The sequence below is a fragment of the Pelodiscus sinensis genome, chromosome 12, assembly GCF_052426305.1.
Source record: "Pelodiscus sinensis isolate ZL-2025 chromosome 12, ASM5242630v1, whole genome shotgun sequence".
Lineage (NCBI taxonomy): Eukaryota > Metazoa > Chordata > Testudines > Trionychidae > Pelodiscus > Pelodiscus sinensis.
The window spans coordinates 26,292,501-26,310,595 of NC_143063.1; the positions used below are offsets into that span (position 1 = coordinate 26,292,501).

Consider the following 18,095-nt stretch of genomic DNA (forward strand, 5'->3'; position numbering starts at 1 on the left):
TTTAAATGTAAGAGCTGCCCTGCTTTTACTATATTTAAAATACAGAGCTACAGCGGTCCCAGATCTGGCATCCAGGACCTACCCCTGCTATCAGTTTAAATGTAATAGGAGCTGGGTTGCTCTTGTAGCTCCTGGACAGGCATGAGCTGGGAGAGAGCACCTTTCCTTATCGACTAATTGTGTAGTTGATACAAATTATATTGACTACATGATTATTCAGTCACCTGCCTCTGAAAATCCTTAGTCACAATATGGAAGACCCTACACAGGGTATAAGAAAGTAATGCTATCCTTTTTTTACTGATAAGGAACTGAGATACTGGAATCATTTTTGGCCTGGTACTGCTTACAGCGTGCAAGGCATTAACCAAACAAATTGCAAGATATATTCCTTGAAACTAGAGTCCCTAATCTTAACTCGTAAACTATTAAAAAAATAAATAAAGGGAATTAATTAGGGAAGTTGACTGAGCTGAGGAGCTCAAGGATCTGAAGATGAAGGAGGCTTGGGATTTCTTAAACCAAAGTTACAGAAACTACCTGTAGTCAGTATCCTAAGTAAGGAGGAAAAACTTATAGGGCACAATTGCAGATGATACTAGATGAAAAAACATCTAACTGTGTATTAAGAAATAGTGGCATCATAATACACAGTTAGATGATGCCATAATACACAGTTAGATCATAGGGCTTGTCTATGTGGCATCATAGGGCTTGTCTAGACTACACTGAAGTTTCGAAAGAGGATATGCAATTTCCGCTTTAGAAAGTGAAAGTAGTCAGGATGCTGGCTTTTTTCGGCAAATCCCCCCTTTTTCGAGAAGCCAAGTAAACCTCATTTTTTGAGGAAGAGCGGCTTTTCACAAAAGAGGTAAGGGTTGCCGAAAAAAATGCGTCCTGACTACTTTCGCGTTCAAAAGTGAGATCGGAAGAAGAATCTCTGTGGGAATTTGCATATCCTCTTTTGAAACTTAATCATAGATTAGACATAGCCTTAGAGACAGATTTATTAGGACATAAGTTATCATGGGAAAAGCCCACTTCATCAGATGAATTGGAGAGGAATTATAGAAGCAGGAATATATATAAGGAAGAAGTTGCTTGTGTTAATGAAGCTTTTGCACTTGAAAGCTTATGCCCTAATAAATCTGTTAGTCTCTAAGATGCCACAGGACTCCTTGTAGTTTTTGCAGATATAGATTAACACTGCTACCCCTCTGAGGTTATTAAGAGAATGCAGAACGCTTATAGAGAAATGGACACGGTGTAGATAAGTGTGAAAAGCTACGTCTTTGAGGTATGAAAGTGTAGGAATAAAGCGAGAATTGCCAAAAGCCAAGCAGAACTGGACTTTGCAAAGGAAACTAAAACAAACAGTAAATTACTAAGAGAGAGTGTTCTTTAACCATATACATTTAAAAAAAAATTAAAAATGAAGAGGGATTGCTAGGAACAGAGGACGGGGTGGAGATTAAAGATATTCTAGCTATCCAACACCTAAATGAATATGTGTGTTAGGTGGCTGATGGGAATGAGGAAGGAGAAATTTTCACATTCTGGGTGGAAGCTAAACTCAGATAGCTCAATGGGAATGCAGCAGGGGCCCAACAACCCTGCCTCATCGTTTTCTCTCCAGAAACTGGATGGATTCCGCTAGATGTGCTCTTAGTGAAACTAAAAATTCCCTTTCAGCAGTATCACCATAATCTCCCATGCTCCTACCTATTTAAAATATTTTCTGAGCTTTAGGCCTTCTCAGCAATACCTGAGGGGACAGAGGTCTTCCTATCTAGGCCTCTGTGTGATTAGACTCCACTAAACCTCTTCCTCCCTCTGCACTTCCTTCCTGTGCCTCTTTTGTCAGCCCTGGACTGATTGGGCCAACCTCTAAGTCACCGAAGAGCAACTTTACCTGCTCTCTCCTTGCACTCTGTCACAAGGACTGAATCAGGATAATCTTCCTCTAAGAATATTAAAGGAACTGACACAAAAGTTGATGCTATAAGCTGGGGACTTAACAGTTGGAAGTAACAGAAGAGTAGAAATACTTGAGTATATTTGTCAATCACAGGATGAAGATGAGGCACTAATGTGGTGCCTGCCTGGAAAAGGCTAATTAGGACATTCCTAAGATGCATTAGGGAAGGTATTTCCAGTAGTAGTAAGTTTTTATTACCAATGTACAAGTCACTGGTCAGGCCTCATCTGGAATACTGCATACAGTTCTGGTCTCCCATCCTTGAGAAACATGAATTCAGACTGGAATGGAGGATCTGAGGAATGGCGAACTTGTCCTGTGAGACACCTAAGGAGTTAGGCTTGTTTAGCCTAACAAAACAAAGGTTAAGCGGCAAGATTATTTGACTCTATAAAGGCATGAGAGGGATGAATAACAGCGAGGAAGAGGAGTTATTTAAGTTAAGCACCAACGATGACACGAGAACAAATGACTATAAACTGGCCTCCAACAAGTTGAGGCTTGAAATTGGATGAAGGTTTCTGACCATCAGAAGAATGAAGTTCTGGAAAAGTCTTCCAAGAGGTGTACTGAGAGCAAAAAAACCAACTTGTTTAAAAACTAAGTTTATGGAGGGCATAGTATGATGAGATTGCCAACAATGGCGATCCATGTCAGCACATCTCTCATGGCTAGAAATAGGCTGCTATATGGGGAGAGCTCTGACTTACTATAGAGAATTCTTTCCTAGGGGTACGTCTAGACTACAGGCTTTTGTCAGAGGCTTTATCCACAGATACTGTCGACAAAGCTTCTGTTGACAAAGAGCGTCTAGACTACATCCAGTTCTGTCAACAAAGAAAGCTGCTTTGTCGACATGAGAGTGTAGACGCAAAGGACAGTGTAGATGCAATAATGCCTTCTGCCAACAGAACACTGTTGACAAAAGGCGTTATTCCTCGTAGAATGAGGTTTACCGCCGTCGATGAAACTGCCAAGTTCTGTCAACATTATGTATAGTTTTGTCGACAAAAGTCCACTTTTGTCGACAAAACACTGTAGTCTAGACACACCCTAGGTGTCTAGTTGATGGGTTTCATCCACATGCTCAGGATTTAAGAGATAACCATAAAAGGTCAGGAAGGAATTTTCCTCCAGAGCAGATTGTCAGAGACTGAGATTTTTTTTTCGCCTTTATCTGCAACATTGGTTACATGCTGGTTTTAATTAGAGAAAATGGTGGATTCTCTTTAACGTGAAGTTTTTTAATCAAGTTTTGAAGACTTAAGTAGCCACAGGGATGTGGACCTATTGCAGGAGTTGGGTGAATGAGGTTTTATGGCTTGCCATGTGCAGGAGGTCAAGCTAGATGATAAAAATGATCTTTTCAGGCCTTAAAGCCTGAGTTTGGAAACAATGTGTTTACCATTTGAATAGCCAATGAAACATTTAAATGACTACAGTGATTGCTGTTGAATTAGGAGCAAATTTTTCTAGCTGCTTCTGAAGCTTTTAAAGGTTTTATTTTTATTATTAAAAAACCACGATTTTAAAGATAAAAATGTCTTTTTGTTATTGAATGAACTGAATTCATAGTTACCAAAGAAGTTTGTGCAGATACTTTGGACTCATGGTAAATTTCCCTATTTGTCCTATAAACCATCTCTAATTTTCAGGTAACGTTGTTGTACTTCATACATTTATAAAAAAAAAATCGAATTGTCTAAATAGTTGGTCCCAACTGAGCCAAAGTACAAAGAAGGTTTGTTTCTCCAGCTAATGGCACAGTGAGCAACTGTCACACTCTAGTGCACCACTCGAGAAAATGATTAAATCAAATGAGAGGTACCAAATCACTGTAATAGAAGTGTCACAGGATCAGTGTCTCTGTTTTGCATTAGCTTTATCCTGTGACAATGCTCTGGTTCATGGACAGAATTATTTAAACAATTCAGCCGTAATTTCAAATGGAAAATGTTTTGGCAAAATACTTTTTGTTTATTAATTTTGCACAGGAAAACGCAGAACTGCTCACAAGCCTCATTCAAAGCCAAAAGTGTCAGACAGTTTTGAGGTTAAGTGTCAAGAAAATGGTATGGATACAAAGACTAAGGGTTTTTCCCAATCTGATGAGGAACTGTGGGCCCGATTAGAAGAGCTTGAGAGACGAGAAGAGATGCTGGATGAACTTGACAGGTATATTACTGTTGAAGGTTTGGTTGAAAGATGTAATTAAAACCTTTACAACCGTGGTTTCCAACCTTTTTAATCACAAGATCACTTTTTCAATTTAAGTGCAATGTAAGATCTACCTCCATCCCAAATACCTTTGCCCCACTTCCTTCCTGCCCCTTCTTTGAGGTCCTGCCTCACCCCTTCTCTGAGGCCTCACCCTGCTCATTCCATCCCCCTTTCTCACTTTCACCAGGCTGGGGTAGGAGTGCAGCCTCTGGTCTTGAGCCAAGGCGTTTGGAGTATGGGAGAGGCTCTAAGCTTAGCCCAGAGTGGGGGATTGGGGTCCGGGAGTGTTTTCAGGGCTGGGATAGAGGTTGAGGAAGCAGGTTCTGCCTGGGCACTATTGAACTGATACAGCTTCTGGGGGGTAGCTTCTGGTTAAGGCAGGCTTACTCCTGTCCTGGCCCTGCACCACTCCCAAAAGCAGTTGGCATGTACAGCAAGGCTCCATGGCACCATGTGCTGCCCCTCATCTGCAGGCACTAATCCCACAGCTTCTACTGGCCACAGTTCCCCGTTATTGATGAATGGGAGTTGCAGGAGTGGTGTTTGCAGGCAAGGACAGCATATGGAGACCTCTTGCTATGCCTTTCCCAGGGGCTGCAAGGACATGCCAGCCATGTCCAGGAGCAGCAGTTACCACAGGGATAATGACTCCAGCCACGACAAGTTAGGCATTTTAGAACTCACTACTCAACGAGTTAAATTTAAATGTGAGAGAGAAACGAAAATTATGAAATACACAGACCAGTCAAAAACCTAAAATACCACACTTTGCCAGTAGTAACAGCAACCCCCCACGTATGTGCTGGGTCTGGAGATGAGAGTGAAGGTCAGTGTGTGGTTGTGAGTATGACACACACACACACACACACACACACACACACACACACCCACCCACCCACCCCCGTGTGAGAGTGATAGAGATTTGCATTGTCAAGCTCCCTCCATCCCCTTCTCTCTGTGTGGAGATAGGGTACAGAAGTGTAATCAGGAAGGGCACCGTGACATCAACACGCCCCCCCCCCCCTTTTCCTCTCACAACCTGCATAGCAAGCAGGAGGCTCCCAGGGAGGCAGCTCTAAGGCAGAGGACAGGAACAACATCATAGTGGGTGTAGGGGCAACTGAAGTGCCAGCATCTTGATAGCTTCCAGCCAAACCAGTCAGGATCATCTGTCAAGAGGCTCCAAGATCTACTGGTAGATCCTGATCTACTGGTTGGTGACCACTGCCTTACTAGCATGAGCAAATAGGTGCTTTTAGCAGTTGATTGGCTTAAATCAGTGACTGCGGAGGACCAATATTACATGTTATTAATTTTAGTTCCATTATAAACTGAGACAACTCTTAAAACAACCATTCAGAGTTCTGTTTACTTTTTAATATCTTAAAATTCACAAAAACAAATAAAATGTGAAACTTAAAATAAGCTGCTCATAATAAAGGAAGATTTGGGTACAAAACCTGAGTGCCACAGAATTTCTATGTGATCAGGGAACATTTAACATCTGTATGCCTCAGTGTCCCATCTATGCAATGGTTATAATAAAACTTGCTTACCTCAAGGGTGTCATGTGTGAATAAACTATTTAATGTTTGTGAAGTATTTGTGAGGCTACAGTGATGGAGCCTATAAATATAACCAAAAGAATGAACAGGGATCATAATTATTAGGGTTGGATGAAGAAGGTTGGAATATAGAGGATCAGATTTTCTAAAAGAATCCAGCTCCTGAGTGGTACAGAGGAGCTGGAATGTGTCTGTAAATATCTGGAAGGAATCCCCTCATTCTCCTGACACAGGGGAACTATTTAATGGCAGAGGCAGTTCCTGTGATTGCAGCCTTTCTCCCACGTCTATTATAGGAGGCACAACTTGGAAAGAAAGATAAAGCATTGCAAAGTAGTTCCACTACTCCCATCGTTCAATGACATAGTGGCTGTTTGAGATGCTATGCTAGGATGTGAGTTAGTGCAGCACTGTAGCTACTTTCACTGGCCCTAAGACTACTTCAGAAAGGCACTGGATCACGGAGCTGTAACCAGCTTCTTGATACTCTCATATGTATCTTGCCTTAATTAGAGCTTGCTTGCAAGAGAGAGGCTGGCCTAAAGCATACAAAATGGATAAGCTAGTAGTATAGTTGGGCCGTTTGTATTTCTGACCTGTTGTGCATACATCCTCAAAAACAACTCTTTTAGTTGTGAATCACCATCCTTAGAGCAGTTTTGGTCCCAAAACAAAAAAAATATGACTTAGGACCAGATTGTGGCTCTCTTGCTTGCACTGATAAACACCTCCTTATTGAAGTGGTTCCACATATGAATAAGCACTCCAGTCTGGCCTTTAAATTCTATATTGTGTATGATATTGTTCTTTCCTAACTTCTGCCAGAATATCCCATCTCATAATTATTCTGTGGGTTCATATGTTATTCTGTAAGTTCTTTATCTTGCTAGGCTATGATTTGTATTGATAAGTTTTCTTTCCTTAAGTGTTTTTGCATTTTGTAGGACACCTCTTACGGTTGAGGCAAATGGAGAAGATACAACCTCCTCTGAAGAGGAGAAAGATGATAAGACAGATCTGAATGTGGTACACAGAGTGGAAGACTCTACTACTCAGGACACTATACAGAAAGAAGTAACAAATTCAGAATTGTTCAGTGGCCAAGTTAATGGCCCAAATCATTATAACAGTGATGATGAAGATGACTTAGGAGTTGCAGATGATTCTGTGCCAACTATATTTTTCTCTCATACTGTTGAACCTAAAAGGGTTTGTACTATTACTTTTTATATTTTATCTCTATATAATATAGCCTGTGTGTGTGTGCGTACACACACATACACCATCGGTGTTATTTAACTAGTGTACCTCATAGCCCCATATAGTAAAATATTCTATTGCTTGAATGAGCCTGGAAAAGGGGCCTACCTCATATGGGTAAGATGGTGTCAGAGATGAGGAAGTCATCCAGGCTTCCAGAGCTAAAGTTAAACTATTAAGCAAGTGAAAAAAGAAGGCTCTCATCAAGAAACAAGTCAGAAATATGTCTACTTTATAAACTGGAACAATTTCTGAAGGAAAAAGGTAGAAGATCCCTTTGATGGGGTTGTGGAGGGAAGTGGAGGAATGCATTAGATGTCCCAATATAGTGGTCTCCAACCTTTTTATGCCCAGGATCACTTTTGGAATTTAAGGGCAACCCAAGATTAGCCCTCTCCTTACCTAAAGGTCCCATCTCCATTGCTTGCTGAGGCAGGGCATTGGGGTTCAGTTGAGGGATTAATATATAGGAGGGGGGTATGAGTGCAGGCTCTGGGAAGGGGCTCAGAGCTGAGACTTGAGGTGTGGGGCAGTATGGGGTGCTGATTCTGAGGAGAGATAAGGGCTGGGCCGGGTGCTTGGGGTACAGGAATGGGTATGTGGTGTTGGCTCTGGGGGGGGTCAGAACTGGAGCAGATACTTGGGGTGCAGGGGAGCGGGTTCAGACTGCAGGAGGGGGCGTAGGCTCTGAGAGCAAACTCAGGGCTGGGGTTTGGGATGCTGGGTCAGGGGAAGGGATTGGTGAAGCAGGGGTGATGGCTGTGGAGGGACCTGGGGGGTTTCTACAGGGTGTCACCATTGCCAGCTTCAGGTCAGAAGCACAGCAAGGCTAAGTCAGGCTCCCTGCCTGACCTGGCCCCACTCTAGAGCCCTGCACAGATACACATGTCTACTTGCAGATAGACATTGGTATTCTTATCTGTAGGGTTCTGCTCCCAGGTGATGCTGAAGCCAAAGGGGAGGAGCAAAGTGCCGCCAGTTCCAGGAGACCATGCTCCTCCCTCTGTGCAGCTGCACTGCTCCCAACTCTGCCATCATTTGAACCTGCCCCAGCAGTGGCTAGTGTGGTTGGTCCAGGATAGTGCAGAAGTTATAGAGGTCCTGGAAAGTCAGAATCTGTGGCTTCCATGACCTCCATGATTGACTCAAAGCCTTAACCCTAGCTTGTATTCCTAATCTTACTATATATTTTAGAAATGTACATATGTCTGTCTATCTGTCTGAGAGTCTGTTTGTTCAAAAACTCTTCCTATACGGTAAGACAATTACATTTGGTAGGCAGCTTTCTCTTAAAACTTAAAGCAAGGGTTGGTTGTGCTGGGCTACTGGATGTGCCTGGAATTCAGTTGTTTTTCATAAAATGGAAGGAGTCTGGCAGGAGGGAGTTATACTGCAGAATGACCACAGGGGAGCAGCAATGGGCCAGAGATAGGGCCTACAACAGCTATAACCCCATTAGGTCAATAGGAGGCCGGGGTGGAGAAAGAGACAGCTACAAACTATATATTTTAGAAAGTTTGTCTATGGGTCTGTCTGTCCCCTAGCCAGGAGACATGCACCTTTCCCCTGACCATGCTCTCTGGAACTTCAACAGCCATGGACAGGCGCTTCTCACCTGGCCCCAAGGTGCTTTAGTGAGAGAGGGCTGGGGTTCTCCTCTCTCCCTGGGGCAGCCTGTACAGTGAACACTCGTTCCCAGCCCTACCCCAGAGGAATGATTTAAATGAAGAAATAACTTCTTTGAGTTAAGGACCCAAGCAACACTGGGTAAATCTCCTAATAGCATTTCTAAAATGTCACTGCAGGGTCATTCTAACTCTTTGCTGTACTTACACCCGTAGGATAAAATAGTTTTTTCCCTGAAAATGCATTTTATATTTATTTTAGACATGCAGTATTGTAAAATGTAAAAGCCATTGCAGAATTCATTGTGTAAATCAAACATTTACGTGAAACCTTGAAAGTAAGTGCCATGGCATATCTTGTATTTAGGACCCTGATGATAGCCGAAGCTTAATTTGGCTCTTTTTCTCCAAAAAGATTTATTTTGCTGCTCTGTGTTTTGAAGTCCATTAGTTCAGTCATTAAATCTCAAAAATGATACCAAAAAGTTATATTAAAGTTTACATACTACCTAGGGATGTTAAATTTTGATTAATCAGGTAATCGAGTAGCTGATGGAATTCCTGTTGACTTCTCGATTAGTCAATAAGGGGGGCGCTCACTATCCCACTGCACTTCTCCCTTTGAAATGTTTGGAATATATTTCAAAGGGAGAGAGACAGCAGGAATCCACGCCAGTGGGGAGCAAAGCAGTCCCTGCTGGCATGGGTTCCCCTCTGTGCCTCTTCCTTTGAAATGTACAAGAGCCTATATTCCAAAGGGAGAGGAGCAGAAGTGGGACTGGTGTGATTTCAGTCCCCGCTCACACTGTTTCCCTGCTGTCGCCTACCTCCCCTGCCCGCTGCGGAGACAGTGCTGGGGGCAGGAACCAGCTTTTAAGCTGGCTCCCACCAGCATCAGCTCATGCTCTCTCCGTCCTCCTGCTTGCTGCCTCTCCCTGATAGAGGCGGGGCCGGAGGAGGGGGTGAAGGAAGCGACTAGTCGAGTTTCTACTTGACTACCCGATAAGCATTTGCTTACATCCCTAATACTGCCAGTGCTATGGCACAACTTTCTACAAGGTAATATCACTGGGCTACATTTTCTAAAAGTGCCTTTTACATTCAAGGGAAACTAAGCTCTTGGTCAGAGTTAATGACTTACGGTGTAAGTTTTATTCTTACCCATTCCTGATGTAAAAAGTTATTTCTTGATGCTAATGCACATGAATTTTGCATATAATACCAAGACAAAAGCGACGAGGAGTCCTGTGGCACCTTATAGACTAACTGAAGTGTAGGAGCATAAGCTTTCGTGGGCAAAGACCCACTTCGTCAGATGCATGTGACATGCATCTGACGAAGTGGGTCTTTGCCCACGAAAGCTTATGCTCCTACACTTCAATTAGTCTATAAGGTGCCACAGGACTCCTCGTCGCTTTTGCAGATTCAGACTAACACGGCTACACCTCTGATACTTAATACCAAGACAGTGAGCATTGGGACTGTCACTGTCAATACATTTTGATGTTTAGTTGTATCCCCCAGCTGCTTGGATATGGAGAATTCATTAATTCATTTGACCCATGCCCTTCTGATTACTTGATTTTTGTATTGTAGAATAATTTGTGTTTTAATTTTCAGGTAAGAATAAACACAGGAAAAAATACTACTTTGAAATTTAGTGAAAAGAAAGAAGAGGCCAAACGTAAAAGGAAGAATAGCAATGGCAATGGACACTTGGCCCCAGAACTGCCTAACATCAGAACACCTGCAGATATTTACCGGTATGTAACGTATAGCTATGGCTACTGTGTTTTCCCCAGTAAGACTGCCTTCTGTGTTCCAGTGTGTCCTCTTTGAAGCATCCTGCAGGAATTTTGAAATCTTACCCAAAAATGGAGCTGTCTCTCACAGAAGCATTTAGAACTGGGCATACATCTTAAGAAGTGAACATTTGTGTCGCCTGCATGGTTGTCACACATTTAAATTGTCACATTTCATAGATATTGCATGCTGCTTTGGTGAGTGATGCATTTTCTCAGACTAGGGGTCAGTAATGTATTTTTTTAATCAATACTTTTAAACTTTACCCCACTGCTTCATGCCATATCTCCTGCAACTTAAAGGAATGAAATGGCCCATGGCACTTTGTCTAATTAAACATATTGTCAATCTTTTTACATATTTTTCAAATATAACTGATCATGTCCGTCACATTATGCTTTCTTACTTTTTCTAGCTTCATCCCACTGTTTCTTTGCTCTGGTGTATCCGTTTCTGAGTAATGTCCTTTCTCTTTTTCTTATTCACTCACTTCAGTCGAGCATATTCCTTTCAGCACATGCTTTACCTCCTCTCTGGTATATTTCTCTTTTTCATTTCTTCCCTCCCCACAAAATCTTTCTCCTTTTCCATCTACTTCTATCTATTTCAATCTTCAGTATTTCTCTTTCCCATCTGCTCACAGACACATATCTTTATCTGTTCCCTTCCTACCCATTCTCTCCTCTCCATCTTTCAAAGGGTGAGAAAAATTGACCAGACTTCTGATAGTTAAAGGAAAAAAGCAAGATTGAGAAACGGGGATAGACTTTTAAAGATTTAGGTGCCTGAAGATGCAGATGAGTACCTGTTGGATTTTCAAAAGCCTCTGGAAATATAATAGGCATCTATCTGCAACATCACATTCCTAATTACTTCTGAAAATGTATTCACAGGCAACACCAGGTGAAAAGTCCAGCCCACTTCTAATGACAGCTATATAACTGCTGGGAAAAGGGAAGGTTTGGGGTTCCATAGTGGTGTCTCTGAACCCTCATTAGGATCTGTATGTTTTGTAGTCTTAGGCTAGTATGTGCATAAAAAATGTGAAGATCTTAAGAAACAAACAAAATCCCACTCTCTAGCTCCTGAAAGAAAGCTGTTGTACTTTTTCTTCCAGGAGCCTGCTTCTTTCCCAATTAAGTCAGTGACAAAGCTTTCACTGATTTCAGTGCTGCACTATTAAATCCCATAGCCTACCAGTCTTCCCCAGTTCTGCTAATACCTGTGATGTACTATTTTTGGCATGTCTGCTATTGTACCTCATCAGTTTTTGAGTTCTCCCTAGTGAATAGCTCTAGTACCTACCTCTTCTTCTGGCAAGCTGCATCAGTACTAAATTGATTGGTTTCTTGTTGGTTTTATAGCTTTTCATAGGGTTTCAAAGAGTAGTAGCAGCAATTAACAGATGCTGGTCAAATATCATTGTAGTTTGGAAAAACTATGAGCAGCAACAGAGGGATGGGAACAGTACCTGTAGACTCAGGAAGAAGGCTCTGTCAGTTCACAATGTGCATGTTTGGAAAGTTTTACATTAGAAACTAATGAGCTAAAAGCTTATTTTATTTTTAGTGAAAGTGTAGATTCTACAGAAAATAATGGCACTTACCTGGGAAAACTTCCTTGCCCTGTGTGAGAGAATGTTTCAAACAGTTGTTTACGTACTCTACCTCTGAAAATGATTTCACACTACAAAGCCTGTTATCACAACTTTCTGTTTGGTTTCTAGAAATACAACCCTCAAACTCATCTTGTGACTACAATTTTTCTTTACATTTTGCAAATCAAGCTGTTCTGTCAAGTGTCTAAGAGCTATACAGTTTCTACAAAAAGAGGAGTTTACCAGCTAATCCTTTAATAAAGGCATGACAGTGTTTGGGTTGAAGAATTATTTCATGTTCATTAGTAAAGAAAATGTTTTATTGTATCTTTTAAAGGTACAGTATTGTAATACAGCAGTTGAAAAGTTAGAAATGCAAATCATAATTAATTTGTACAAAAGACGAAGTGAGATCACTGTACATTTGTCATCTGATCCTGAAATAGTTTATTAAAGCGAACGTTTTCCTTTATAGAGTCTTTGTTGATGTTGTGAATGGAGAATATGTTCCTCGTAAATCAATTTTGAAGTCTCGAAGCAGAGAGAATAGTGTTTGTAGTGATACCAGTGAGAGCAGTGCTGCTGAGTTTGATGACAGACGAGGAGTTCTGAGGAGTATTAGCTATGATGAAGCTACTTACAGTGACAACAGTGAAGGAATCTTGGAGGAGGAGGTGGAGGAGGGGCATGAGCATCTTCCAAAAAAACTTTCAACCTTATCAGGAACATTTGAGGTACAGTTTTTGATTAATATTCATTGTTGGCATGGGTAAAAAGGAAAATGCTGGATAGCATAGTTACCCTTACCATCCATTTGTTTAATTTCTTTTTAATTAATTTCCCAGCTCTCTCTACCTCTCTCTCTGGGGAGAGATTGTCAGGAGGCGTGATCTCTCTTCACCTACCCGTTTTATTGTGGGATAGCCAGCTGAACTGAATATTTGCTCTTTTTGTAGCACAGTAGACAGTATCCCTTCCTCTGAGCATGTTGACTTCATGGCTTTCAAATTTAGTGCACCCTGGGACTTTCCCAGTGTTAACTGAGTCCCGTGACAGAAGGAGGAAGGAAACTGTCCTGGTAATGCAAGGGTGGGCAAAAGGGCCTCTGTGGGCCAGATCCAGCCCACCAAGCAGAATGATCCGGCCCGTGGAGGCCCTGCCGCTCCCCCGCCCCCAGGCCAATTAGGGGTGGGGGAGCCCATGAAATTTGCTCCTGCCGTGCAAGGAGCACGCGGCACTTCAGAGTGCCATGTGATCCTTGCAGGGCAGGAGGAGACATCACATGCTTCTCTGCCCCAAAGCCCTGATTATCCTGGGGGCAGGGGAGAGGTGGGAAGTTCCCTCTGCCCTGCAAGGAGCACCCAGCACTTCAAAGTGCCATACGCTCGCACAGGGCGGGGGCAGGGTGAAGGAAGCTTCACCCTGCTCTCCCGCCCCCAGGCCCTAATTGGCCTGGGGATGGGGGAGTGTCGGAAGCCTTTTCCCCGCCCTGCCAGGGACATGGGTGCCTAGTGGGAAGGAGGGAGGAAAAGGGGCTCCCCCGCCCCCAGACTAATCATGGTCTGGAGGTAGAGAATCCAAGAAGCACCCTAGCCCTGCCCCCTTCTGGTTTAGGCCCCACCCCTTCCAGGTGGCCTGGGGCCACTTCAAAAATTTTTGAAATGGCTCCTGGCCCAAAATTATTGCCCACCTCTGTGCTAATACATAACACAACTTCTGGAATTTGGTCTTTAAGAAGAGCCTGTTCTTTCAAACAAGATGCCATCAAAGAGCTGAACCAAATTGAGTAATCGCTTATCATAAATTAAAGTGACTCTACATCACTAGGAAAAACGTGCCTGGGCTTGGTGAATAGCTGTGACAGCCACTGAGAGCATTCAGAAATAAGACGTGGTTGCTCCAATGGCATTCATAGAAATTAATATTTTAACATGTTTTTGTTATTGAAAATTACAGTAATTTTATAAAACTTAGGTTACATAGAATTTTCAGAAATTCTGGGGACAGAAGGCATCTTCAAAGGGAAATTGTTTCATCTGGAAAGATATTTATTTTTAACAAAAAGTAGATTCATAGACTCACACTGCTGTGTGAGTGCTTTACTCTCTAAACAGCCACATAGTCCTGTAGTTATGGGTTTTTCTGTATATCCACTTTGTTATATCTGCATAGACCCTAATCCTGCTGAGGGATCCATGTGGCAGCCCTTATGTTTGCAGGAAGTCCTATTGACTTTAAGGATATTCAGTGGAAACATAAGGATCTGCTGGTGTGGATTTTTTTTTTTGCAGGGGTAGCACTATCGATCGTAATTTCTTTGGAGTTGAGACTATATTCTGTACGTTAAACATCTAGTACACTTCTGTCACTGTAAAACAAAAATAGATCATTCCTATATTCATCTCTGAATAGAGCGTGATTTTGTACATCTCTCAGAGCAAAATGCGCCAATCAGAATGAAAGATAGATTCACTTTAAAAAAAAATGTTTTGCTTTCAGTGTTTTTATGAACATTTGAAACGTAGTATTTATTTGGTTGCATTTGCCATAAGTTGATTTTTTTCTTTTATTTTTTTGATGCAGCAGAACTTCAGTGGACATATTTTATTTAGCTTTTATAAAAATGTAGTATTCCTGAACAAATCAGCAGAATGGTACAATTTTGGGTTTAATTTTGCTGTTGGCGTAGAGCACAAAAAATTGCTTTTTTTGCAGGACATGCAAGAAAAGTGGCTATTTTGTTGTGTTTTTCTTGGCAATAGAATAACTCTTAAAAGAGCAGATTTAATAAATCTGGTATCTAATCCTTTTTGCCCAATATAATAATAAAACCTTGGGTATAAGCTAGTGTAGCTTTAATCTGAAATGCTCTGAACCATTTTTAATTTTCAGCATGTTATATTGTGACTTTTTCAAAATGTAGCATTTTATATTGCATAAGCACACTGTTATGCATACTGTAAGCCTATGGCTGTTGTTAAAAGCATTTATGAAAAATAGTTTCTTACTGTTTTTCATATGGCAAATATTCTGTTTCTTTTTATTAAAATAGCAAAAAAGTGGAAATTGTAATTTAAAATATTAAGATGTACAGTTTTAGTTAAAATGTATAAAGGAAGAAAATAATTAGAAGCCTTTTGTTCTCTTATAAACAGCCATGATCAATTTTTGATAATTTTTGGTAAGAAAGAAAAACTAAGACTCAACAAAATATAGGTAAATTTATATTCTAAGTGTCAACTTGATACAATTAGAGAAGACCAAGTTATCAAGCCATGAAATATGACACATGATGGAATATGCAGACTGACCTAAAATCCACAAATTTTTCCCATTTGTTATCTATGATGAAATTGCCAGTTGTACAATCTGTTTTATTTTCTTGATCAGTGGGAACCAATTTTTTCAGATAATTTATGCATTTAGGAATGTGATTAAGTAGTACTTTTAACACACTATCTTTCATTCAGATTTCTTTGAACAAGTTATATTATAAGGTTAATCACAGTTTGGTTACTTATGCAAGGAAATACCATTGATTTAAGTATATTTCTTTCACTTTTGATTAAAAGAAATAACAATCCTAATAAGGCTAATATAGGGTAATGACCTTATGGGCAAAGCTTCACATCTGCATTTTATTAGCTCATTCTGAGTTTTCTTTTTTGTTGTAGGCTTTTTCTGGAACTGTGATAGAAAAAGAGCCTTTGTCTCCCTTAATACCACACCCAAGCATTGCTTACCCTGTCCTGCCTACCATTCCGGAGCGAAAATCAGAGGAAGTTCTGTCTGAGGCATCAGAAGAAACTACAAAGAGGATTTCAAAATTCAAAGCTGCCAGAATGCAACAGACAAACTAGACCCTGCTGCCGATGCAGTGAAAGTTTGAATATTAACGCTTAGTTTCACATTTTGTTGAGATTATGTAAAACTATGTGAATTACACCTAGTTAGTAAAAGGTATCTTATGTTAATTTGGCATTGTTTATCTTTTAGACCTCTATTGGTGATATTTTAAAAAAAGTGATTGAACACTTCAATATTAAGATTATTTTGTCAGTTTCCCTGTATGCTGTCAGCACCTTTGTATATGTTTGCCTTATGAGAACAGCACTTGAAATTATTTTTCAAAGATTTCTCTTCCTATACCATCGGTTTTAAGTTTAAACCTAACTGTACAGGCAGTTTTGTACCAACTGTGATGTCCTACTTACCATATGGACAGTTTTAAAGACACTTTTCAAATTTCAAATTGATTCAGCAATTATGTGTCATTACTTGCTTTAGCGTTTTAAGACACTCTTGTATCCACGTTGTTGTAGGTACCTGCTAAAATTGAGTTTTTTTCCTTCTATTAAACGTTGCTGATATCTTACTGTAAAGAGCTATAAAACAGAACGGCGTGTTCATACACATTGCAGGGAAGTTTCTTTCATGGAAAATGGTATTTTGTAAAATTAAACTTTTCAAGTAAAAAAAGCTGTGATTTTTTTTTTATTTATTAGTAATTGAAAATAAAATGTGGAACAAGTTTCTTTGAAACACCTCCCTATCACATAGACACACTGCTTTCTCTTCTCTATTTGTGTAGCAAACAGCCATTAATTCTAGTGTCAATTACATGCACATAGAGAAGGGAGACCCAGACTATGGTTATAAAATCCCCTGTCCTTTTATATAGTCAAATAACATTTTAATTGTAATGGAAATGCCCAGAGTGGAGCCTGCTAAGGATGAATGTCTTAATGGCGGCAATTTTATTACACAACTTTATCAGCCCTGAGAACTGAGGCAAAATGTCTTGCTGACATGATTGATCTCTAATCCGTGGCTCTGTGGATTTAACCAATGTGGTTAACCAGATGACATTCTTTTTACTACTCTGCATAGTTCCTGGACCCTCCAGGACTTACCAAGCCTGGGCCATCTTAACTGGACTGCAACACTACTCCCAGAAAAATATTTTGGGCCAGGGTCCACCCGGCTCTTGCAGCCTGCACTCTTGGGCTTCTCTATATTCCTGTGGTATAAACTCCACTGTCTCTCACACAAAGCCAGTTTGGGAGACTGGAGAGATCTTTTCCTTTTTCTACACTTAAATTTGTCCTTACATTTTTTTAAATTAAAAAGCAAAACTCATTTATCATTGATTTGGCTTTAAAATATAGCTCTATTGCTAAAACTATCCACAACCGACCCAACAGTTACATAGATTGCAAACAGTTGTTTTTGAAGATGTTTAAGAAATAAAGGTATGATTGTGTTCAAAGAGCCACACTGCATGTGACCTATTTTATTCACCAGAAGTTTTTACTATGCCAAGGCTGAAGGGAGGCTCCTATCCCATCTTGTGCTTAAGTCAGTATGGCCTTCACCAAAACTGACTATAAAATCATCACTGATAAAGTTTGTATGTGACATAAAAATTGTGGGAATTGTAAATAATGAAGAGGATCACTTACCAATTCAGAGCGATCTGGATTGTTTCGTAAAGTGGGCACAAGTAAATAGTAGGTGTTCTAATATGGCTAAATATAGATGTATAATCTAGGAACAAGGAATGTAGGCCATACTTTCAAAAAGCAGGTTATTTTTTCTCTCTGCTTGGCTTCTCTAGCAGGTTTCCTTATGGGACAGGACAAACTAACTTTTAAAACACTCAGGGTATGTCTACACTACCACCCTAGTTCGAACTAGGGTGGTTAATGTAGGCAACCGAAGTTGCAAATGAAGCCCGGGATTTGAATTTCCTGGACTTCATTTGCATCTTGCTGGGCGCCGCCATTTTTAAAGCCCCGCTAGTTCGAACACCGTGGCCGCGGCTACACGCGGCACGGACTAGGTAGTTCGGATTAGGCTTCCTATTCCGAACTACCGTTACTCCTCGTGGAACGAGGTGTACCGGTAGTTCGGAATAGGAAGCCTAATCTGAACTACCTAGTCCGTGCCGCGTGTAGCCGCGGGCACGGAGTTCGAACTAGCGGGGCTTTAAAAATGGCGGCGCCCGGCAAGATGCAAATGAAGCCGAGGAAATTCAAATCCCGGGC

At 40.9% G+C, this 18,095-nt stretch overlaps 1 protein-coding gene across 3 annotated transcripts in view; it reads left to right on the plus strand.

Moving 5' to 3' along the window:
- URI1 (URI1 prefoldin like chaperone) overlaps window positions 1-16,022 on the plus strand; it is a 62,112-nt gene extending 46,090 nt beyond the window's left edge. For all 3 annotated transcript variants that reach the window (XM_075940174.2, XM_089781476.1, XM_006121204.5), the window contains exons 7-11: window positions 3,973-4,153; window positions 6,708-6,972; window positions 10,269-10,411; window positions 12,524-12,782; window positions 15,723-16,022. In XM_075940174.2, the coding sequence (XP_075796289.2) occupies window positions 3,973-4,153; window positions 6,708-6,972; window positions 10,269-10,411; window positions 12,524-12,782; window positions 15,723-15,908 (1,034 nt within the window). In that variant the 3' untranslated portion in view covers window positions 15,909-16,022. The remainder of the gene's footprint in view (window positions 1-3,972; window positions 4,154-6,707; window positions 6,973-10,268; window positions 10,412-12,523; window positions 12,783-15,722) is intronic.
- Window positions 16,023-18,095: the final 2,073 nt, after the last annotated feature.